This window comes from Molossus molossus, unplaced genomic scaffold (assembly GCF_014108415.1).
Source record: "Molossus molossus isolate mMolMol1 unplaced genomic scaffold, mMolMol1.p scaffold_m16_p_14, whole genome shotgun sequence".
Lineage (NCBI taxonomy): Eukaryota > Metazoa > Chordata > Mammalia > Chiroptera > Molossidae > Molossus > Molossus molossus.
Window position 1 is genome coordinate 56,659,942 of NW_023425349.1, and position 24,398 is coordinate 56,684,339.

Genomic DNA, 24,398 nt, shown 5'->3' on the forward strand with positions numbered 1-24,398 from the left:
ATGCAGAAATCAGAGTGCCATGGAGACACACAGTTGAGAAACAGAGTGATGGGTAATTATGATCAAAGGACATCATCAAATCCACAAATAAAGCATAGGAATATAGTTCAGCGAAGCAAATCCTCACCTTCAACCAACTCTCCAGATTCTGCAAGAAAAGTTCATCCTCTACCAAGTGATACACTTAACCCTAAAACAACCGTTTGGTGAACAGTCAGGAGCCCCTTCTGCATTTGCAGCTGTTTATTCTAAAGGTGGTATTCCTTGCAGATCGGTCCACGGTTCAGTTAAACACAGACTACAGTGGGACTCTCCTCCTGAACATCTTTCATTTGATCCTCTTCTTATTACTTTAGCTGAGGGTCTGAGAGAGACTAAACATCCATACACCTTTGTTTTGAAGGAGGGTTTTAGAGAATTACTTTTGGTCTGAGATGCTCCTTAGAAAGCTGTGCCTTTGCTTCCTAGACTGATCCCTGTGCTGAAGGCAGCTCTGGCCCATTCAGATGATGACGTGTTTGAAAGAGGATTGAATGCCCTGGTACAGTTCAGTGTCGTCGTTGGTCCTTCTCTAAATGACCATCTGAAACATCTACTTACAAGTCTTTTCAAGAGACTAAGGGACAAGAAGTTCAAAGAGCCAATCACCAATGCGTTACAGAAGCTAGAGCAGCATGGGGGAAGTGGATGCCTTATTATCATCAAAGCTAAAATTCCAACATATTGCTCCATATGTTGTTGAAGAAGGGAGCCAACAAAAATCTTCTTCCTACCTGGTGACAGGTGTTAAATCTGACCATGGAAACCTATGGAATCTTTTCAGATTCATTTCTGTTTATCCTTCTGTAAATCACAGCCACCATTGATTATTTACTGGTCTAAGATGAATATACACAATTCCACTGAATCATAGTAAGTCATTCAACAACAAAACAGAGTGGTTAATAATGGAAAGCTTTAAAAAAGTTCTATAATAGGACAGTTTTGTGGGGGTTTATTTTTCATATGTCTAGGGTTTGTGTGAACAAGTATTATTGGATTTATAGTAGAAGTATTTGTATTTATTTCTAAAGTCTTTTATTTATAACATCCTTTTGCAATTAGTTTGTAGTTATACACTTATTTCTAGACATTTTGCCATTTCTGAATTTTATATTTATCAAGGTTATGGAAATTTAAAATAGTGGACATTTGTGAATTATTGTTTTAAATATGTGTTTTATAATGTAGAATGTTTGGGAAAAGTTCTTTCCAGAGTATTGAAGGATAATATTTTTTAATCTGTAAATTCCTTTGTAAATATATTGGTTTATTACAACTCATTGAAAAAAAATTGAATTGACTTGGAAAAAGTATCCACATATTATGAAGGTTTCACTCCAAAGAGTCATGATGTGATGAGACTCTTTGGCCTTTTGTGGGTTTGGTGAGGTGGTCATGTATTGTTTCTGCCTGTCTAGTATCTGTTATATCTCTCTTTTTAAAATTTTTTATTTATTTTTTTGTTACAGATATTTTACCTTTTTTACCCCATTGGCACCCCCTCCCCATCCCACCCCCGCTCGGTCCCCGGCTTAGTTGTCCATGTCCATTGGTCATGCATACATGCATATAAGTTCTGTGGTTTATCTCTTCCTACCCCCCCCACCCCCTCTTCTGAGGGATGTCAGTCTGTGCCCTACTTCCATGTTTCTGGGTCTACTGTATTCCTCAGACTGTTATATTCATTATATTCCGTATATAAGTGAGATCATGTGGTATTTGTCTTTTTCTGCTTGGCTTATTTCACTTAGGATAATACTTTCCAGGTCCCTCCATGTCGTCTGAAAGGATAAGAGATCTTTCTTTCTTACAACTGCATAGTACTCCATTGTGTATATGTACCACTGCTTTTTTATCCATTCGTCTACTGATGGACACTTGGGCTGTTTCCAGATCTTAGCTATTGTAAATAGTGCTACTATAAACATGGGGGTACATATATTCTTCCTGATTGGTGGTTCAGGCTTCTTAGGGTATATTCCTAGAAGTGGGATCACTGCGTCAAATGGAAGTTCAATGTTTAATTTTTTGCGGTAACACCATATTGTTTTCCACAGCGGCTGCACCAGTCTGCATTCCCACCAAGGAGGGTATTAGAGTACTCTTTTCTCCACACCCTCGCCAACACTCGTTGTTTGATGATTTGTTGATGGCGGCCATTCTGACAGGTGTGAGGTGATACCTCATTGTTGTTTTAATTTGCATCTCTCTGATGATTAGTGATGTTGAGCATTTCTTCATATGTCTTGGCCATTTGTATGTCCTGTTTGGAGAGGTGTCTATTCAGCTCCTCTGCCCATTTTTTAATTGGGTTCTTTGTCTTCCTTTTGTTGAGTAGTATGAGCACTCTCTATATATATTGGAAATTAACCCCTTATCTGATACATCATTGGCAATGATGTTCTCCCATACAGTGGGTTGCCTTTCCATTTTGATGATTGTTTCTTTTGCTGTGCAGAAGCTTTTGAGTTTGATGTAGTCCCATGTGTTCAGTTTCTCCTTTGTTTCTGTTGCCTTAGGTGATGTATCAGTGAAAATTCTGCTCCGTATGACGTCCAAAATTTTGTTGCCTACATTTTCTTCTAGAATTTTTAGGGATTCACGGGTCACATTTAAGTCTTTTATCAATTTTGAGTTTATATTTGTGTATGGTGTAAGTTGATGGTCTAGTTTCATTTTTTTGCATGTAGCTGTCCAATTTTCCCAACACCATTTATTAAAGAGGCTGTCTTTACTCCACTGTATGCTCTTGCCACCTTTGTCAAATATTAATTGAGCATATTGCCTTGGGTCCATCTCTGGGTTTTCAGTTCTGTTACACTGGTCTATATGCCTGTTCTTGTGCCAGTACCAGGCTGTTTTGGTTACAGTCACTTTGTAGTATAACCTGATATCTGGTATTGTGATCCCACCTACTTTGTTCTTCTTTTTCAAGATTGCTGTGGCTATTCGGGGTCTTTTCTGGTTCCATATGAACTTTTGAAGTATTTGTTCTAGTTCTATGACATATGTCGTTGGTATTTTGATGGGGATTGCATTGAATCTATAGATTGCTTTGGGTAGTATGGACATTTTAATGATGTTAATTCTTCCAAGCCATGAACAGGGTATGTGCTTCCACTTTTTTATATCTTCCTCTATTTCTTTTTTCAATGACCTGTAGTTTTCTGCAAATAGGTCCTTTACTTCATTGGTTAAGTTTATTCCTAGGTATCTTAATTTTTTTGGCACGATGGTAAATGGGATTGTTTTTTCAGTTTCTCTTTCTGTGAGTTCATCATTGGTGTACAGGAATGCCGTCAATTTCTTGACGTTAATTTTGTATCCTGCTACTTTGCCAAATTCATTTATTAAGTCTAGTTTTTGATGGAGTCTTTAGGGTTTTCTATGTATAATATCATGTCATCTGCAAATAATGACAGTTTAACTTCCTCCTTTCCAATTTGGATCCCTTTTATTTTTTCTTCCTGTCTGATTGCTGTGGCTAAGACTTCCAGTACAATGTTAAATAAGAGTGGTGAAAGTGGACATCCCTGTCTTGTTCCTGTTCTTAATGGAAATGTTTTTAGTTTCTGTCCATTGAGTATGATGTTGGCTGTAGGTCTTTCATATATGGCCTTTATTATGTCGAGATATGATCCCTCTATTCCCACATTGCTGAGCGTTTTTATCAGAAATGGATGCTGGATTTTGTCGAATGCTTTTTCAGCATCTATTGATATGATCATGTGGTTTTTATTCTTCATTTTGTTTATGTGGTGTATCACATTTATTGATTTGTGAATATTGTACCAGCCTTGCATCCCTGGATGAATCCCACTTGGTCATGGTGGATAATTTTTTGATGTATTTCTGGATCCGATTTGCTAATATTTTGTTCAGGATTTTGGCGTCTATGTTCATCAGGGATATTGGCCTGTAGTTTTCTTTCTTCGTAGTGTCTTTTTCTGGTTTTGGAATTAGAATTATGCTGGCCTCATAGAACGTGTTTTGAAGTCTTCCTTCTTCTTGAATTTTTTGAAATAGTTTGAGGAGAATGGGTGTTAGTTCTTTTTTGAATGTTCGGTAAAACTCCCCCGTGAAGCCATCTGGGCCTGGACTTTTGTTTACTGGAAGAGTCTTGATTACCTCTTCAATTTCCTTAGTTGATATTGGTCTGTTCAAGTTTTCTATCTCTTCCGGGTCCAGTTTTGGGAGACTGTGTGTTTCTAGAAATTTGTCCATTTCGCTTAGATTGTCGAATTTGTTGCCATATAGTTGTTCATAGTAGTTGTTAACAATTTTTTGTATTTCCGTGGTGTTGGTTGTTACTTCTCTTTCATTTCTGATTTTGTGTATTTGGGTTCTCTCTCTTTGTTTCTTGGTGAGTCTAGCTAAGGGTCCATCAATCTTGTTTATCTTTTCGAAAAACCAGCTCTTTGTTTCATTGATCCTTTGAATTGTTTTTTTGGTCTCTATGTCATTTATTTCTGCTCTGATCTTTACTATTTCCTTCCTTCTACTTGCTCTGGGGTTTTCTTTTTGTTTGCTCTCTAGTTCTTTAAGTTGTGAGGTTAGACAGTCAATTAGAAATTTTTCTTGTTTCTTGAGGTAGGCCTCTAGTGCTATGAACTTCCCTCTCAGAACTGCTTTCGCTGCATCACATAGATTTTGTGTTGTTGTGTGTTCATTTTCATTGGTTTCCAGGAAGTTTTTAATTTCTTCCTTGATCTCCTCGGTGACCCATTCATTGTTTAATAACATGCTATTTAGCCTCCATGTGTTGAAATGTCGTTGCATGTTCTTGTTGCAATTGATTTCTAGTTTCATGTCATTGTGATCTGAGAAGATGCTTGATATGATTTCAATCTTCTTGAACTTGTAGAGATTTATTTTGTGTCCTATCATGTGGTCTATCTTTGAGAATGTCCCATGTGCACTTGAGAAGAATGTGAATTCTGTAGTTTTGGGGTGTAATTCTCTGTAGATATCTATTAAATCCATTTGGTCTAGTGCTTCATTTAGAGTCTCTGTTTCCTTGCTAATTTTTTGCCTAGAGGATATATCCAGTGCTGTCAATGGGGTGTTGAAATCCCCTGCTATGATTGTATTGTTGTCGATTTCTCCTTTGAAGTCCTCCAGAAGATTTTTAATATATTTTGGTGCTCCTATATTGGGTGCATATATGTTTATCAAGGTTATATCTTCCTGTTGGATAGATCCTTTCTATATTATGTAGTGGCCATCTTTGTCTCTAGTTATGGTCTTCATTTTGAAATCTATTTTATCAGATATGAGAATTGCTACCCCAGCTTTTTTTTGCTTTCCATTTGCTTGGAAGATTTTGTTCCATCCCTTCACTTTCAACCTATGTGAGTCTTTTGTTGTGAGGTGGGTCTCTTGTAAACAACATATAGATGAGTCATGCTTTCTTATCCAATCAGCTACTCTGTGTCTTTTTATGGGAGCATTCAATCCACTTACATTTAAGGTGATTATTGATATGTACTTGTTTATTGCCATTTTTGTTTAGTGTGGTTCTATTTTTCTTCCCATTTCTACTGCTAATTACAGCAGTCCTTTTAACCTTTCTTGCAGTGCTGGTTTGGTGCTAATGTATTCCCTTAGCCTTTTTTAGTCTGGGAAGCTCTTTATTTGACCTTCTATTTTGAATGATAGTCTTGCTGGGTAGAGTAGTCTTGGATTCAGATTCTTGTTTTTCATGACTTTGATTACTTCATGCCATTCCCTTCTGGCCTGTAGTGTTTCTTGTGCGAAGTCAGCTTAGAGCCTTATGGGGTTTCCTTTGTAGGTAACCTGTTGCTTATCTCTTGCTGCTTTTAGGATTCTCTCTTTGTCTTTAATTTGTGGCATTTTATTTTATTTTATTTTATTTTTATCCTCACCTGAGGATATTTTTCCAGTTTTTTTTGTACGGATAGAGTGGGAGGGAGAGAGAGGAAGGGAGAGAGAGAGAGAGAAACATCGACGTGAAGAGTCACATCGAGTGGCTGCCACCCGCACGACCAACCAGGGCCGGGGACAAACTGCAACCGAAGTACATGCCCTTAGCGGGAACCGAACCCGGGTCTCTCCGGACCGCAGGCCGACGCTCTAACCGCTGAGCCAAACTGGACAGGGCAATTTGTGGCATTTTAATTACTGTGTGTCTTGGTGTGGGCCTGTTTGGGTTCTTCTTACTTGGGACTCTCTGTGCTTCTTGAACTTGAATGCCTTCTTCCTTCACCAAATTAGGGAAGTTTTCTGTCACTATTTTTTTGAATATATTCTCTATCCCTTGCTCATTTTCTTCTTCTTCGGGGACTCCTATGATGCGAATACTATTCCGTTTCCAGTTGTCACACAGTTCTCTTAAGCTGTCTTCCTGTTTTTTAATCGTTTTTTCCTTTTGTTTTTCTGATTGGTTGATTTTTTCTACCCTGTCTTCTAATTCAGTGATCCGGTCCTCAGCTTCCTCCACTCTGCTTTTTAAACCTTCCAATGTGTTTTTCATTTCTGATATGTCATTTTTATCTCTTCTTGATGGTTTTTAATTTCCTATTGGCTTATTTTCAGTGTCTCTTTGTCTTTACTCATGCTGTTCAGCTTCCTCAAGATCATGGCTCTGAATTCTAGCTCTATTAAAATGCCTAATTGCTCCACATTGATCTCATCTTCGGTGGAGGTCTCTTGCTCTTTCATTTAGCTTCTGTTTCTGTGTTTCACCATTTTGGCTATCACTGTGGGCTTTGGAGCCTGTCAAGTTTTCCCTGTGGGTGTTGGTGTTCTGCTGTTTGTGGCTCCCTCTCCTGTGTTTAGATGAGCGAGGGAGGACCCACGTTGAACACCACTGTCAAGTCTTACTTTCCTGGTTAAAGTTGCCAGCCCAGGAAAGGTACTGTTATCCTCTCGCTTTTTGCCTGGAGGCTAGCAGTCTAGGTTACTTGATGAGTTTTGGGTTGTCAGTTGATTGAAAAACTCCCTCAGGTGCTCAGCAAAACGGGATTTCATGAGGGTGGGGCAGATGCTGGTTGTTAGTGAGCCTCAATTAGCACTTCAATGGCCCACAGGGTGAGGTTGGATCTCCAAGGGAGGGGCTATTGCCTCTCCTCAGAGCCCTGGGAAGGAGCAATATGGCCACTGTCCTGCGTGGCTGCCACTCAGCAAAAACTCTGAGCGCCCTCCAAATCCCGAGTGTCCCGACACAGTTCCAGTCCAGTCAGCCCTCCCTCTGCCGGAGCCCAAGGTGAGTGGTTGTGGCTTTTTTAGCCTCTGTCCCGGTTCTGCGCTGTGGAGCTGCCTGGGAGTGTGATCCGAGGGCGCTGCTCACTCACAGCTAAGGCTGCTGCCGAGCTGCTGACCGTGGGCTCCCAGTCCCTCTCACTCCTTCGCAAGCCTACCGGGATGGAGTCAGTGGCCCTCGTTATATGGTCCTCGCAAGCTGCTTTTCTGTTGCTTCTTCCCATCAATTTGTCTGTGTTATAGTTGTAATTCCAGTTTGGTTCTGGGAGACGGTCTGTGTAGCTTCTGTTCACTCCGCCGCCATTTTTCCTCCCTGTTATCTCTTGTAATAATTAATAAAACTTTATTTTTCCTTAGGAGAGCCACTTCTCTCTCATGCTCCATTCTTGTAGTTTGAGAGGCATGAACACTAATTTCTCCACAAAGGAGGTGAGTACGTGACACAGGTTTGGCCAATCAGAGTGCATATTCTCCCAGACTACTACCATTGGTTCAGAAATGGGTACATGACCCAATGAGAGCTCAACCCCAGATCTACTGGTGCTGTCGGGAAAGAGGTGGCTTCTTGTGCTGGGTTTGCTAAGTTGGTGGAACAGGAGTCTGGATTTTCTAATGACCAGCTTTGACTCCACCTAATCTACTTTCTGTCTCTATAGATTTGCATATTTTAGACACTTCATATAAATGGAATCATGCAATATGTGGATATTTTTGGATTACTTCTTTCACTTAACATAATGTTTCAAAGGTTCATTTATGGTGTAACATGTATCAAGGCTTCATTTCTTTCTTCTTTTTTTTTTTTATCCTCACCCGAGGATATTTCTCCATTTTTTTGTACAGATAGAGTGGGAGGGAGAGAGAGAGAGAAACATCGACGTGAAGGGACACATCGAGTGGCTGCCACCCGCACGATCAACCAGGGCCAGGGACAAACTGCAACCGAAGTACGTGCCCTTAGCGGGAACTGAACCCGGGTCTCTCCGGACCGCAGGTCGACGCTCTAACCACTGAGCCAAACCGGCCAGGGCGAGGCTTTATTTCTTTTTATTGCCAAATAGTATTCCACTGTATGGATATACTCTATGTTGTGTATACATTCATCTGTTAATGGACATTTGGATACCCTTTGATTTTCAATGGATCAATAACTTTCTTTTCATGGTTAAGTATTTTAAAACAGTCAGTTGTAATACAGATGGTTCTAAATCAAATATTGGAACATGTGATTTGATGACTGGTGAGTGTGATTTGATGGAAACAGTTAATAAACTATGGGAACTTAAGGCAGTACCAAAAATCAGAAATGTAACATTAATGTAACAATGGTGCATTTGTGTATTAGGCTTCAATTCACATTTGAAATTTCATAATTATAAATGATAGTGTTTCATAACTACGATACGATGGCTTTAAGGTTGGCAACTGGTGCCCTAAAAATTCTGCTCTGAGTGTTTATCACCTGCTGATTGTCTACTTTTCTTTCACTCTCACAGTCAGTGAAGATACACACACACACACACACACACACACACATATTTATATTTATATATATATTTATCCTTACCTGAGGACATTTTTGCATTTATCTTCAGATAGAGTGGGAAGGAGAGAGGGAAGAAGAGAGACAGAGAAACATTGATGTGAGAGAGACACATTGGGTGGTTGCCACCCACATGACCCAACTGAGGCTGGGGACAAATTACAGCCGAGGTACGTGTCCTTAGTGGGAACCGAACCAGGGACTCTCTGGTCCGTGGGCCGATGCTCCAACCGCTGAACCAAACTGGCCAGGGCGTCAGTGAAGATATTTGTGGTTGTTTGTAAAACAAGACAGGTTCCTCATCTTGGCCCTCTCTTAAAGGCTCTGAAACAAGCACACAATCTTTTTCAAATTTTATCAGTGTTTTTACTGATAACAATTATAGAAAAACAAATAAAATATCACAATCAATAAGTCTCCAAGAGTCAGTAAAAGTGGGGCATTGAGAATCTTTCTCTATGGACTGGGAAGAATCAATTTCTACTCTGGCCCCTAAATCCAATGCCCTGTTGCTGAGCCAAGTGTACTTTTATTCTTATTAAAATGGAAATATCTATTGAAGTGATTACAAGGCAAGGTATATATCATTTATCATCTACTATAAAAGATTATGAGCAGATTAAAAATGTGTAATGGATAATTATAAATATAAACAAAAGTAGAAACAGTTATATTTAAAAATCCCTATGTACTCATAATCAAGTTTTGAACTAGTTGGCTTGAGGACTAAATGAGATCATGTACAGAAAGCCTTTAGCATAGAGTGATAATCTCAGTTGGCTTTCAATAATGACTTCTGCACCTGTCAAGGTTTATTTGAACAAGAAGAGCCACTAACTAGAGGTGTATTATAGGGATTTGACCATATGCAACTGTGGGGGCTGGTTTCATAGTCTGTGAGGCTGTTGTCTTTATGCCTGGTGATGGAGCCCAAAGTCAGCAGGATGAGCTGGAACCTTCATGTCTATCACGGCCTCTAAGCCTCCAACTTCAATGATGTGAATGGCCAGCAGAAGATGGTGTTCTTTGTCATAGGGATAAATGCATAGCTGATCCAGCAGTTGGAGGTGCTAAAGTAGGTTTGGGAGTGGGAGGAGCTATGGGCCTGGCTGCTACCCTATGCCAATAGGATCAGCATCAGATAAGTATGTGAGCTACAAGAGAGCCTTTTGAACATAAAAGATGTAGCTGTGACTTCACTTTTGCCTTCTAAATCTCATGCAAGATGTTTCTTTTGGCTTGCTAATACAGAATAATGCAGGGAAAGGAGTTCAGGGTTATGTAGTTTCTGTTATACTGTGTAACAAACTACCCCCAACCCCATAGCTTAAAACAGTAACAATCACTTATTTAGATCAGTAATATACAATTTGGGCAGGGCTCAGTTAGGACAGCTCATCTGTGCTCATTTGGCATCAACTAGGGTGGCTCCACAGACTGGTCAGAGGCTGGCTAGGGACTGGAGTCATCTGAAGGCTTGCTACTCCCATGTCTGGTTGTTCATGCTAGCTGTCAGCTGGAAAAGCTTGCTCTCTCTCTTTGTGTGGTCTCTGTGACATGGCAGCTGCATGATAAGCAGACTTTTTCTTGGAGGTTCAGGATTCCAAAGATATATGACCCAAGAGAGAGAATGAGCAACATAGAGATAGAGGGAGAGGGAAAGGAAGGAGAGAGAAGAAAGAGGGAGATCGACTTTTTATTTTTGTTTTGCCATTTATAAGAGGTGTCACTTTAAGCAGGTCATTTATTCTCTCTGAATCTCAGTTCTCAAATTTAAAAAATCAGGACTTATTTTGGGCTCCCAGAAGAAGACCGAGTTAATCCCAGAAATTATCAGAGGAGAGCTGGGGAGGATACAGGGAAGAGAAGGAAGTCAATAAAAGGTACTTAATCAAGTAAGTTATTCATGTGAGCAACTGGAGCTAAAACCTCTGGGGAACCCTGGGGAAACACTGTAGAATCTCAGAAATGTCTCAGCCAAGGGTTGAGGGAACAGGGATCCTTATACATCAGCTCCCATCAGTCATTGGTTAAGGACTAGGGGAGGGGGAGGGGGAGAGGAAGGAGGGTGGAGAGCATTAATTCCTCAGTATGTTCATCCTGCTAAATTTCATGCAGTGGGAAAAACTCTTAAAGGGATATAGGTACTGCTAATGAAAAATTAAGCAGACTTGCACTGAAAATAGCCAGCTGAAGGGATATGAACCAAGCACTGACAGGCTTTGCTACAGAGGATATTAGTTTTGTTTTTTTTTAAAGGTGTTTGAATAATTAAAATGAGATTTAAAAAAAAAATCCTCTCCTGGTGGGATGGCTCTTCTTCTTGCTTTGGCATTCCCCCCAGCAGGATTCAATGGTGGCCCCCAGAGGTCCTGGAATTTTCAACATTCCCACATCACCCCTCTGTCAACTTCTTAAAAGGCAGTCTGAAGAAATGGCGATAATTGGCATGGATTACCTCCCTTCCTCAATGGACTTCAGGGCTAATTCTGTTAAATTGTACCTGCACCTCTAATAACCTGTTACCCTACAGGAGCTCAGACCTTCCGGTTAGTTCTTCAAACCTGTATAACTGAGATTTATCCTCATAAGGCTAGCTACTCTCCTTATTCTTACTCAAGCTCCCACACTTTCTAGACTCCCTCGCCCCGCAGCGTGTTCTGGAAGTCATGATCTGGTGACGTTGTCCAAGAATGGCTGCAAACCCATGTTATGATGATATTGGACTCCTAAATCTGTGGTCAGTTGACAGTTAACTGCGCATCATTGCAGGTTTGAATAGTGGCCTGACATAATCCGATCTTTGGTGAGATTTCGGAGTGCAAGATTAGAAAAGGACAGGAAAGAGGGAAAAGCAGTGTGGGTGTGTATTTGTGTATAAGTTACTACAACAGCCCATTGTGAGGTACGTGAGATGGGAGGACCTGACTTGGCGCTATGAATATAGGGGAAGAAGCCGATGTGAAAGGGGCAAAGCTTGGTGCCTCACAATAAAAATAAGCAATGGCCTAGTGTCCGAAGACTGGAGTCCCAGCGCATGCTGCCACTGTCAGCTTTGCAATGTTCCTCGAGTCCTTCCCCACGTAAGGTGGGAATGGCAGTGCCTCGCAGGTTACAAGAGGGAGCGAGGGGAACGCCAGCAGTACCCTTAGAACGGAGTCTGCAACAGGGTAAACGCGCCAATCGTGTTTACTTCTCTGTTAAGAAAAAGGCGGGGGAGATAGTACCATCCACATCCCAGTGGTTGCCAGTAAGTAGTGAAGCGAAGTAGCGGGCATGTAGGAGGCACTGCACCCGAATCCGTGGCCTCCCTTCACTCCTTTTCGGAGAGAGACACAACGCGCAGACTGCGGGGGCGGGAGAGCTCCCACGCCTCGGCTCCCAGGCCGCCCCCAACCCACACTCCCCAAGCGGCTCTCTGTTGCCGGGCCTCCGGCACCGCCCAACTCCAGCGCGGACCAATGGCAAAGCGGCCCAGGCTCCGCCCAGCTCCAGAGCGGGTCAATGGCGACGCGGCGCGGGCACCGCCCTGATCGAGCGCGGGCCAATAGCAGTGTGTCCCGGTACGGGGCCGCCCTCAGCCCGGTGGGGAGGCCGGGAGGCGGGGAGGCGGTCACCAGCTCCGCCCTGCTCCCCTCTGACCCGGTGTCTCGTTTCTCCGTCTTCCTGTTCCAAACCACGTGGACACGCGGGGGCTGCGGGGCCGAGCGAGGGAATCCCGGTCGCCACCGCCGCTGTCGCCACCGCCACCCGGGTTGCAACCCCGCGCCTGTCTGAAGTAGCCGCGCACCGGCCGCCCACGCCTTGCGCAGAGGGCGCACATGGCGACTCAGGCGCACTCCCTCAGCTACGCGGGCTGCAACTTCTTGCGCCAGCGTCTAATTCTCTCGACTCTGAGCGGGCGCCCCGTCAAAATCCGAAAGATCCGGGCCAGAGACGACAACCCGGGCCTCCAAGGTAATTTGGGACTGGCAGCGCGCGGGGTGGGCGGGGGAACCACGGGGAGACCGCGCTGATGTCCTGGGGGCTGGCGCGCGGGGAGCCTCCGGGCCCCGCGGGCGCTTTGGGGAGGGCCGGTGGCGCGTCGCCCCCAAGCCCGAACGCGCCCGAGGCGGTGGGGGAGGCGGGGTTGGCCCCGAGGGCTGAGCTCTGCTGCGCTCTGCGCGCCGTGTCTCCCGGGCGCTAGTAGTAAACAGCTACACGTTTTCCAGCATTACGTGTTGCAGCAAATCCCAGGGTTCGCTCCCTCGCTTGTCTTTAGTCCCTCTTGCTCTCTCTGTAAACCTTTCAAAGGAGGAAAAACAGTTTGTTGGACCGAAATGTGGTGAATGGACAGATATAAAGATGGAGGGAGATTTGGAGAGAAGAGTACCACTGGTTGGTTCCGTGCCCTGTCCGAAAACAGGTCTCAGACGCAGCTGCCCCCTCGGACAGCGGCTGTCCCTGTCGCCATGATTTCTCGGCTGTCCTCACACCTCGCCATGGTTGGGGATTAAAGAATCTTCAAAAATTCTGTTTGTTTTTATCTGTGACTGTGATTGATGTGCACAGGACAGGAGCTTTGAGATAAATTTTTAACAGTCATGGGCCTAATTACCTTGACTTGAGTAAAGTGATGATGACAAGCGCTAAGCTACAGACTTCCAAGCTCCCTTTTTGCCCTACAAAGGTAGATAGATTAAAAGTAGGCCCCATTTAAACACACATAGATTAAATGGCTACGATTTTCAGCTGGTCCCCTGCACATGCATTTAAAAGCTTCAGTGTGGTTATCCCAAATTGGGAGACTCGGTTAAAGAAAAAAAGAAAAACCAACCTATCTGCAGATTGAAGGAGACAGTTTGTGGTTGGCCCTGGAAGCTTTCTGGGTCGTGTTGATGTGTTTAATTTTACTCTGGCTTCAGTATTAGGTGATCAGCCCCTTTCATCATCTGTCTGTATATTCTAGACAGTTACATTTGTGCCTCTCTTGAATGATGATTGGTTGCACATTAAGAGGAAAATGCCTTGTCATTGATGGAGATACAAAGGTTAGGAAAGAAAGAACCAGAAGACCTCCATACCATGGAGAGGAACCTGATGACATTAGAAAAGGCATGTGTTGGTACATGATTCTTGCCCTTGCTGTAACTGAAGTTAAGGAGAGACTGCTAGCCTGGTTTATTTCAGGTGCTCTTCCCCTCAATATCTCTTGTCCTTATTTTGAGTCTGGCCCTTGGACAAAGCAATTGTTTGATTGCCCTACTCTGTGGTGTTCCCAGCCAGCTCTCCCGTGCACCCCCCCAAATTAGCCTAGAGAACTCACCATTAGCTGGATATGGCAACAAGACAGGCTTCTACTTCCATGAATACTGAGTGTAGGGGTTGTTTGTTTGTTTGTTTGTTTTAAGGAGTAGAAGTACTTTATCCTGGAGATTAGAATTTCTAATGGAAATATTGCCCATAAGATAAAATTTAGTGTTTGTCTTTTGACGAGTGGCCTCCAAACTAATATTTAATGTTCCATAGGATACTTTCCTGCCTTCCGCCTTCACTGTTTGTGAACGTTTCCTCACTGCCACACACACTAACAGGACTTGGCCACTTGGCATTTTCCTGAGAGGGTGCCAGACTCTGGTACCTGGGAGAGGTTGTACTACTGGTTGGCAAAAGTGCTGGTATTTTTTGAGGAACACTATGTATAGCATTATTTGCCTTACCTAAGTAATATACTAGGGAAAGAAAGAAACCCTAAATTTAGACCTCCTTTGCTGGCTTCAGGGTTTCAAAAGTATTATAGACATTGCTTAATTTCTTATAGAGGGAACTGAGATATACAGTTGGCTTTCCTTATCCATGGTTTTCTTATCTGCAAATTCAACCAACTGTGGGTAGGAAATATTCGGAAAAAAAATCCCAGGAAGTTTCAAAAAGCAAAACTTGAATTTACCACTCGTCAAGCACTATGCTGAATCCATGTAAATGAGGTGATTTGTAGGCATACCCTATAGCCTATGTGCAAATACTGCAACATTATATATAAGGGACTTGAGCAACCACAGGGTTTGTATCTGCAGGGTCCTGAAACCAATCCCCCACGGATGCCAAGGGATGACTGTACATACATTCACAGATATGTGTATATGTATATATACTCATGTAAGTGTATATGCATATACATAAATACATATAGCCCCTGACATATGTTATCTGTTCATAGTCAAGCAAGTCCCTGTGATCTTTATTGAGGATGTAGCCAGTGGGCTGTGTTACCAGTCATCTTTCCCTTTCTGACTTCCCTGTCTGAACTCATTTTGAGAGTTGGGAAAGCTCAGAGCATTTCCAGTAAAATCTTCAGCTTACATGCAAGAATTACATTTCTCAAAAGTGCTTGCTTAAACATTCCTGCTGGTGGTGTGGGCTGTGTGTGTGTGTGTGTGTGTGTGTGTGTGTGTGTATGGGGGGCATGGTCATTCAGAAAAGGTTTATTGAGCCCCAATAGGTGCAAGGCTTTGTGAGGGGTATAAATGTGAGAAGCTGGTTACCCCACTCTTAAGGAGTTTTCTAAGGAAGAGCTTGACAGAGTGGTTTGAGTAACTTGGAGTACGAAGAGCTGAATGTTGGAAAGGGGCTCATTGGAGTAAGAGCAAGACTTCCCTGGAGGTTATGAAGGAAGGTTTTCTGGATCTGCTTCTTATCTGGACAGATAGGATTGAGATGGTGGATGCAAGGATCATTCATTGTAGGTGAAAGAAACAGCTTTTAAGTCAAAGAGTTCTTTAAGAATTTGTTGAGGTAGAATCCTTAATTTGTCTTATGGTTAAGATGGTTAAAAGCTGGGGCTCAGAATTAGACCTCAGGTTGAATCCTGGTTCTGTTTTTGCTATTAGCTCTTGGACCTTGGGCAAATTCTTTAACATTTCTGACCCTGTTTCATCATCTGTAAAGTGAGGCCATTACTACCGACCTCATAGAGTTATTGTGAGGATTAAATGAAATAACACTTCAGAGTGCACTGAATAGTGCCCGGCATAGAGGAAGAATAAGTGTTAGCTGGTTTTATCATGTATATTTTTACCCACTGGGAATAGTTCTGCTCTCTGGCATCTGAAATTTGTTCCCCTGCCCTGGCCGGTTTGGCTCAGTGGTTAGAGCGTCGGCCTGCGGTACAGAGAGACCTGGGTTCGGTTCCCGCTAAGGGCATATACCTCGGTTGCAGTTTGTCCCCGGCCCTGGTTGGTCGTGCGGGTGGCAGCCACTCGATGTGTCCCTTCACGTCGATGTTTTTCTCTCTCTCTCTCTTCCTCTCTCTCCCTCCCGCTCTATCTGAACAAAAAATGGGAAAATGTCCTCGGGTGAGGATGAAAAAAAAAAGAAATTTGTTCCCCCATCTATATGAAAACTTTTCAGATATTTAAAGAGTATTATGACTTCTCTTTGTTTTCTCTTTTTAGTCTAAAGTTTCCCTTTTTGGTGATGGCTTCCAAATATTTGTGTGTTATATGTGTAGTGTAATGGTTCTTTACCAGGAGCAATTTTGCTACCCAGGAGACTTTTGGCAGTATTTGGAGACATTTTTTGTTATAACAACTGGGACGCTGCTCTTGGCATCTGATGGGTAGAACCCGGAGATGCTGCTAAACATCCTAAAGTGTACCGGACAGCTCCCCACACAAAGAATTATTCTGTCCAAAGGATCAATAGTGCTGATATTGAAAAATCCTGACCTTCCGGACTTAATTATTAAGCCTTTTCTCTTTGGTCCCTAATGGTTGGGAATAGCAGTATGTGGTCCCAAGAAAACTGTACAAAGATTCATAAGGGGATGAGATACAGCTCAAACTCTGACTTCCGGCAGATCAATTAATCTTTTAAATAAAACTGCCTTCTTCCAATGCAGAGGGATTATAAATAATGAGAAGAATTTGAAACCCAAAGAAAGATGATCCTGGAATGTTTCTTATTATATAGCCACATGTAATTTTTGCTTCACTCTTGAGAAACATGAACAATTATGTTGTTCTATCAGTGAGGAGGAAGTACATATTTTTTTTTAGTACGTGCCCCTAGCCTACCGGGAACCGAACCTGGGACTCTCTGGTCCACAGGCCAACCACTGAGCCAAACTGGCACGGGCAAAAGTAAATATTTTTTTGATTGCTGTTTTTCTAAAGGTAAACAAGCCAGGATAATTAAGCAAGACAGCTGGTGAAGATGGACACCCCCTGGGTGACATAGCTGGAAAGAGTGCAGCCAGCTCCAGCCTGGAGGGCCTGTTCTCCCATCTAACTGCATGGTGGACTTGGGTGTTCCTCTTGTTGTAAAGCAGCTGTCCTAAATGCCTTTGTCTCTGGATTTCTCAAGGGCTGTGTCTTGCAGGGTTCAGTTGAGTTACCATTTTCTTGGTAAGGTGAGGTCTAAGTGGAAAAAAATTCACCAGAATAATTGTTTAAAGTGAGAATACAGAAACGATGGACTTGGGCAAGAGCACTGGTTTAGTAGTTAGGACACAGGATTGCAGCTACCCAAGTTCCTGAGCAGGTCACATGGCCTGGCCTCACTTTCTTCCCCTGGAAAGTTAGGAGTTTTTTTTTTGGTCCCATGGGAATGCTGCACTTGACTTAACTGGATGAAATTCTGAAAAAGTGGTAGGTAGAGTTTTAATCAGAAGACTCCTTTAGAATATGCCGAGGAAACATGCTACATAGAGGTTCTTTGAAAGGTATGACATCTTTTGGTTAAACTGATGCATTGTTTTAGGTCTCAATCTGGCTGTTCATAAACTGGATCTTCTAAAAGGAGAGTTGTAAGGGAAAACTTTTTCTCCTCTACTCAATACTTTTGGCACCAGATAATTGGTTTCCTCCATATCAAGTAATTCTTTAGTTTTCAGCAGACACCAACTGGGTGTCCACAAATTTAACTCAATTCTTACACTGTCTATATGGCAATAGCATTGGATATCAAAAGTTAAGGAGTCAGTGCCCCCTACTTCAAATGCCAATCTGGGTCATTTGTACTTCTGACCAGCCAGCCATAAATTGGAGGTTTCCACAATCCCTTCCTTAAGCCTGATAATTTTCTAGAATGACTTACAATGCTGAGGGAAACCTTTACATACATTTGCAAGTTTATTATAAAGAATATTAAAAGAGATACTTGTGAACAGCCAGGTGAATATAGGGCCAGGTATGGAAGGGTCCTGAAGCAGGGCATGCCACTTTCCCAGAGCTTGGATTCCTTCCTCAACCTGCAAGTTTTCTCCTTGTTCAGAGTTTTTATAGGTCTTACTATCTGTGTTTGAAACACCCCCCCCCCCGACTCCTACACCTGCCTAGGTTAGCTGGTGGACCTGACAGTTTCAACCATTTGGTCTTTGTAGTTATCCATTCTGAGGCTATCTAAGGGCCCTATCCTGAGTCACCTCATCAGCATAAACTCAAGTGTGTTCAAAAGGGGCTTCTTATGAATAACTTTTAAAAGACACTATATCACTCTGGAACTTCCAAGGATTTTAGGAGCTCTGTGCCAGGAACCAGGACACAGACCAAATGTATTTCTTGTCATACCACAAGGATGTACCAGTATGGTCTACGACTCAGAGTTATTGATAGATAGGTGGATTTGGAGAAGGCTGATGACTATACTAATGATAAGTGCAGACTGAATATTGTCTTGTTACTTAAGAACCTGCTCTCTGTGCCTCTGTTGACCATGAAAGTTTGCTTAAAGACAAATGCCAAGAATCCTAATGGTGTTTTAATGGTGCTGTTGCTTGGAAGCTGTAAATTGCTGTTTTAGAGGAAACTATGCAACATCTTTTTGTTTTTTTAACTAAGCTTTTTATTTTCAGATAATTGTTCATTGTCACGCAATTGTAATAAATAATACAGAGAGATCTGTCTGCACTTTCCCGTTTCCCCCAGTGGTAACATCTGGAAAAACTGTAGTAACGCTATTATAACTAGGATATTGACATTGGTAAGAGTGAAGATATTGAGAGCATTTCCATCACCACACGAATCCTCAGGTGGCCCTTTTGTAGTCACACTTCCCACCTTTCTCCATCCACTCCTTAACTCTTGACAATCACGAATCTGTTCTCCATTCCTATAATTTTGTCATTTGTTTTCGTAATAGAATCATATAGTAAGCAAGCTTTTGTGGTTGACTTTTTTCTTTCAGCATGATTCTCTGGAGATTTATCCAACTTGTGTTTTTTTTTAACCAAGTTTGTTCTTTTTTATTGCTGAATAGCATTCTATTGTATGAAAGTACCACAGTTTTTGTTTTTTCTTAAATTAAAAGAAACTGTATTTACTTAGAAGCATTCAAAATGTCAACAAAACAGCTGCAGCTGTTTTTGCAATTACAGAAGGGTACTCAGTTAACAGAACAATTATTTTGTATATGCTGCATCAGAGACAACTGAACATGAAAAAACTACCATTCCTATGTATAACTGATTGTACTGTGTACCAGTAAGAACCTGCTTTAAATTTCCACGCCTATACAACTCCTATAATGTAGCAGGCAAGGTGGCTACCGAAAATACCACCAGGACAGGGCTATCTAAAGATGCATTTGGAAGTGTGTTAACTATACAAAAAAATGTACTGCACAGTTTAAAAACAAATCTTTTTTTATTTTTTATTTTATTTTTATTTTTTGGTACGTGCCCCTAGCAGAAACCGAACCCGGAACTCTCTAGTCCGCAGGCTGATGCTCCAACCGCTAAGCCAAACTGGCCAGGGCTAAAAACAAATCTTACACAGCCTTATATTTCAGTTTTTTTCTGTAAAAGGAGTGAATGTGTACAGGGGATTTAAATGCTTTATTTATTTATTTAATCCTCATCCAGGACACTTTTGCATTCATCTTCAGATAGAGCAGGAGGGAGAGAGGGAGGAAGAGAGAGAGAAACATCGATGTGAGAGAGACACATTGACTGGTCGCCACCCACACAACCCCAACCGGGGCCGGGGACAAACTGCAACCGTGGTACGTGCCCTTAGCGGGAACCGAACCTGGGTCTCTCTGGTCCGCGGACCCACGCTCTAACCGCTGAGCCAAAGCGGCCAGGGCTTAAATGCTTTATAGACAAGAAAATAAACTATGTTAGAACCAACTACTACTACTTCTACTACTTCTTCATCTTCCTCATCTTCTTCCTTCTTTTTCCTGCTTTTTTCAGCCTTGACAACTCCCTTTTTGGCAGCCTCAGGCTTTCCTTTACCTCGGTATGCAGCAATATCCTTTTCATATTTATCCTTCAGCGTAGCCTTCTTTTCATAAGGTTTCTTGTCATCTGTGGCAGTGTTATTCCACATCTCTCCCAGCTTCTTTGCAATATCACCAATGGATAGGCTGGAATGCTGTCCTTCAATTTTGGGGCTATACTCAGAACAAACAAGGAAAAGGCCAAAGGAGGCCTCTAGGGTGCATTGGGATCCTTTAATTTTTTTTTTTTCCCCCTTTAGTAGGGATAATAGGTTTTCATTTCTCGTTCATGACTGGTCTTGTTCACCTTTGCCATGTCCTCACATTTTCCTTCCTCTTTAGCATACATGGTCTTCCATCTCTCTGAGCACTTTTTAGAAAACTTTGAGAAGTTGACTGAAGCATCTGGGGGCTTTTTGTGTTCCTCCAGGCAAATTAAAATGACAATGAGATATCACCTCACACCTGCCAGAGTGGTAACCATCAACAAATTATCTACAAATGCTGGCAAGGATATGGAGAAAAGGGAACCCTAGTACACTGCTGGTGGGAATGCAGGTTGGTGCAGCTACTATGGAAAACAGTTTGGAGTTTTCTCAGAATAACAGAAAATGGAACTGCCATTTGACCCAGTGATCCCACTGCTAGGAGTATATCCCAGGAAAACTGAAACACCAATCAGAAAGGATATATACACAGCTATATTCATAGCAGCACTGTTTATAATGGCTAGGAAATGGAAACAGCTGAAGTGTCCATCAGTAGATGAGTGGTTAAAAAAAGCTGTGGTACATGTATATAGTGGAATACTTTGCATCTGTAAAAAAAAAAAAGAAGGATCTCTAACCCTTTGAGACAGTATTATGCTAAGCGAAATAAGCCATTCAGAGAAAGACAAGTACCACATGATCTCACGTGTGGCATCTAATGAACAAAATAAACTGGCAAACACAATAGATCCAGAGACATGGAAGCAGGGAGCAGGCGGGTAGCCAGGAAGAGATAAACCAAAGAAATGATATGCATATATGTATGCATAACCAGTGGACATAGACAATAGTATTGTGAAGGCAGGGGTGGGTGGTAGAGAGGAGGACGGGATCAGTGGGAGTAAAAAGGAGAGACATCTGTAATATTTTTAACAATGAAGATAAATTTTGAAGCCCTGGCCAGTTTGGCTCAGCGGTTAGAGCGTCGGCCTGTGGTCCGGAGAGACCCGGGTTCGGTTCCCGCTAAGGGCACGTACTTCGTTTGCAGTTTGTCCCCGGCCCTGATTGGTCGTGCGGGTGGCAGCCACTCGATGTGTCCCTTCACGTCGATGTTTCTCACTCTCTCTCCCTTCCTCTCTCTCCCTCCCACTCTATCTGTACAAAAAATGGAAAAATATCCTCGGGTGAGGATAAAAAAAAAAAAGAAAAATTTTGAAGAAATGTTGCGGCACACCAAAAGGAAAAATAAAGCATATGATATTTTGCCACTGGGTTTCTTTGCGGGTGTTTAGTTACTTTTTCTTAGCGAGCACAGTCACCCAGTGTGACTTGCGCTTGCCTAGCGCTGTCTTTGGAGCTCAATGTACTGCAATGGCTGTCACCACAGTGTTTTTTAACCTTTCACTTGTTGAAGGACATCTGGATTGTTTCCAGTTTTTTTGGTTATTTTGAATAATACTGCTATAAAAATTTGTGTATAAGTTTGTATGTGGACATAAGTCCTTTCTCTGGGATAAATATCCAGGAGTCTAATTGCTGGGTTGTATGATAGTTTGTATGCTTAGGAAACTGACAAACTTTTTCAGTAGGGCTTTACCATTTTATAATTCCACCAGCAATTTATGAGTGATTCAGTTTCTCTACATGCTTATTAATACTTAGTGTTGTCACTATTTTTATTTTTTAAAAAATTTTTAGGAGTTTATTTGAGCCAAACTCATGACAGCTGCCAGGAAGGAACATCTGAATGGATTGAGGAAATACTCCTGTGTTGTCACTTTTTTTTTTTAATCCTCACCCACAGATATTTTTCCGTTTATCTTCAAATAAGAGTAGGAGGGAGAGAGAGATGGAGAGAGAGAGAGAGAGAGAGAGAGAAACATTGATGTGAAAGAAACACATTGACTGGTTGCCTCCCACATGACCCTGACCAGGGCCAGGATGAACTGCAGCTGAGGTGCGTGCCCTTGGCTGGAATCGAACCTCCAACTCATTGGTCCTTAGGCTGACGCTCTATCACTGAGCCAAACCAGCCAGGGCTGTTATAGCTGTTTTTAATTTTAGCTATTTTGGTGTTATCTTGTAGCTTAATTTGCATATTCCTAGTAGCTAATGATGTTGAACATCTTTCACTGAGCTTATCAACATAGCCTCTCCTGAAATGTCTTTTCATGTCTTTTGCCCATTTCCTAGTAGGATTATTTGTTTTCACGGTTAAGTGTTGAGATTTCTTTACGTATTCTAGTCCTTTGTCAGATATGTGGTTTGCTAATATTTTATTCAGTTCCAAAGCTTGTCTTTTCATTCTCTTAACATAGTCCTTTGCAGAGAAAAATATTTTAAATTTAATGAAATAGAATTTATTGAAATTTTACTTTATTGCTCTGCTTTTGGAGTCAAATCTAAGAACTCTTTGCCTTATCCTAGATTCTGAAGATTTTATGTTTTTTTTTCTAAAGATTTTTATATTTTACACTTAACGTTAATTTTTATATGAGGTTTAAAACTTAGGTCAGAGTTGTTCTTATTGGGCTATGTATGGCCAACTACTCTAGTATCATTTGTTGAAATGGCTTTCTTCCCTTTAATCACTTTGTACCTTTGTAAAAAATCCTATTGGATATATGTGTGGTCTCCTTCTGGGTTCTCTACTCTATACCACTGATCTGTATGTGTATGCCTTTGCCAATGCCACACAGTTTTGATTACTGTACCTATATAATATAAGTCTTGGAATTGGGCAGGCTGATTCCTTATTCTTTCTTGTGATTGCTTTAGCTATCTTTGCCTTTTCATATAAATTTTAGAATAATCTTGTCTATATCTAAAAAAAATCTTGCTAGGATTTTGACAGGAATTATGTTAAACCTATAGGTCAATTTGGGGAAAATTGTCATCTTTATTGAGTCTTCTAATCTGTAAACGTAGTATTTAGATCTCTTCATTTATGTAGATCTTTTATTTATTTTTTTACCAGTATCGTATAGTTTTCAGCATACATGTCCTGTTCATATTTTGTTATTTATTTCTTCTTTTTTAAACTTTATGCCTTTAATTTCCTTCTTGCTCTCACTAGAACTTCTAGCACTATGTTAAATAGAGTGATGAGGACAAACCTTGTCTTGTTCCCTATCTTAGAGGGAAAGTATCCATTATTTTGCTACTAAGTATAATGCTAACTGTATATATACTTTATTTTATTATTTTATGTGGTTAATCCTCCCCTGAGGATATTTTTCCATTGATTATTTTAGACAGTAGAAGGGAGGGAGGGAAGAAGGGAGGAAGGGGGGAGAGAGAGAGAGAGAGAAAGAAAGGGAAACATCCATGTGAGAGAGACACACTGATTGGTTGCCTCCCACATGACCTGCAGCTGAGGTATGTGCCCTTGACCTGGAATCAAACCTGCCACTCTTTGGTTTTCTGGCTGACACTCTAACCGCTGAGCCAAACCTGCTAGATTCCTTTTTTTTTAATCCTCACCCGAGGACACTTTTCCATTCTTTTGTTCAGAGAGAGTGGGGGGGGGGGGGGAGAGAGAGAAACATTGATGTGAAAGGGACACATCGAGTGGCTGCAACCCGCATGACCAACCAGGGCTGGGGATAAACTACAACCGAGGTATGCGCCCTTAGCAGGAACCAAACCCGGGTCTCTCCGGACCGCAGGCCGATGCTCTAACCGCTGAACCAAAATGGCCAGGGCTAGATCCTATTTTTTGAAGAGGTTTTGTTGTTGTTGTTTTACCTTTTGAAAATTAAATTTAATGTTTTTTTATTATTATTATTTCAATTTTATTTTTGTTACAGATGTTTCTCCTTTTCTCCTTTTTTACCCCATTGACACCCTCCTCCCCATCCCCCCCACCCCGTCTCCGGCTTTGTTGTCTATGTCCACTGGTTATGCATACATGCATATAGGTTCTGTGGTTTATCTCTTTCCACCCCCCACGGCCCCCTCTTCTGAGGGTTGTCAGTCTGTACCCTACTTCCGTGTTTCTGGGTCTACCCTATTCCTCAGACTGTTATATTCATTATATTCCATGTATAAGTGAGGTCATGTGGTATTTGTCTTTTTCACTTAGAATAATACTTTCCAGGTCCCTCCATGTTGTCTCAAAGGATAAGAGATCTTTCTTTCTTACAACTGCATAGTACTCCGTTGTGTATATGTACCACTGCTTT

At 41.8% G+C, this 24,398-nt stretch overlaps 2 protein-coding genes and 1 pseudogene across 2 annotated transcripts in view; 2 read left to right on the plus strand and 1 right to left on the minus strand.

Moving 5' to 3' along the window:
* LOC118629665 (PACRG-like protein) lies at nt 1-742 on the plus strand. The gene is made up of 3 exons (XM_036261191.1): nt 1-201; nt 488-602; nt 669-742. Exons 1-3 carry the CDS (start codon nt 1-3, stop codon nt 740-742), a joined length of 390 nt encoding a protein of 129 aa, XP_036117084.1.
* Nucleotides 743-12,472: 11,730 nt separating this feature from the next.
* The window catches only part of RCL1 (RNA terminal phosphate cyclase like 1), a 72,304-nt gene continuing 60,378 nt past the window's right edge, over nt 12,473-24,398 (plus strand). The window contains exon 1 of the mRNA XM_036261101.1: nt 12,473-12,763. Within this exon, the coding sequence (XP_036116994.1) occupies nt 12,628-12,763 (136 nt within the window). The 5' untranslated portion in view covers nt 12,473-12,627. The remainder of the gene's footprint in view (nt 12,764-24,398) is intronic.
* LOC118629944 lies at nt 17,542-23,215 on the minus strand (annotated as a pseudogene).

Bases quoted from the DNA above. Each gene is read 5' to 3' on its own strand.
- LOC118629665 (XM_036261191.1), top strand. From the start codon at position 1: ATGCAGAAATCAGAGTGCCATGGAGACACACAGTTGAGAAACAGAGTG. The intron at 202-487 runs GTTTGGTGAACA...CCTGTGCTGAAG, and splicing joins CACTTAACCCTAAAACAACC to GCAGCTCTGGCCCATTCAGA. The intron at 603-668 runs GTCTTTTCAAGA...TACAGAAGCTAG, and splicing joins TCTGAAACATCTACTTACAA to AGCAGCATGGGGGAAGTGGA.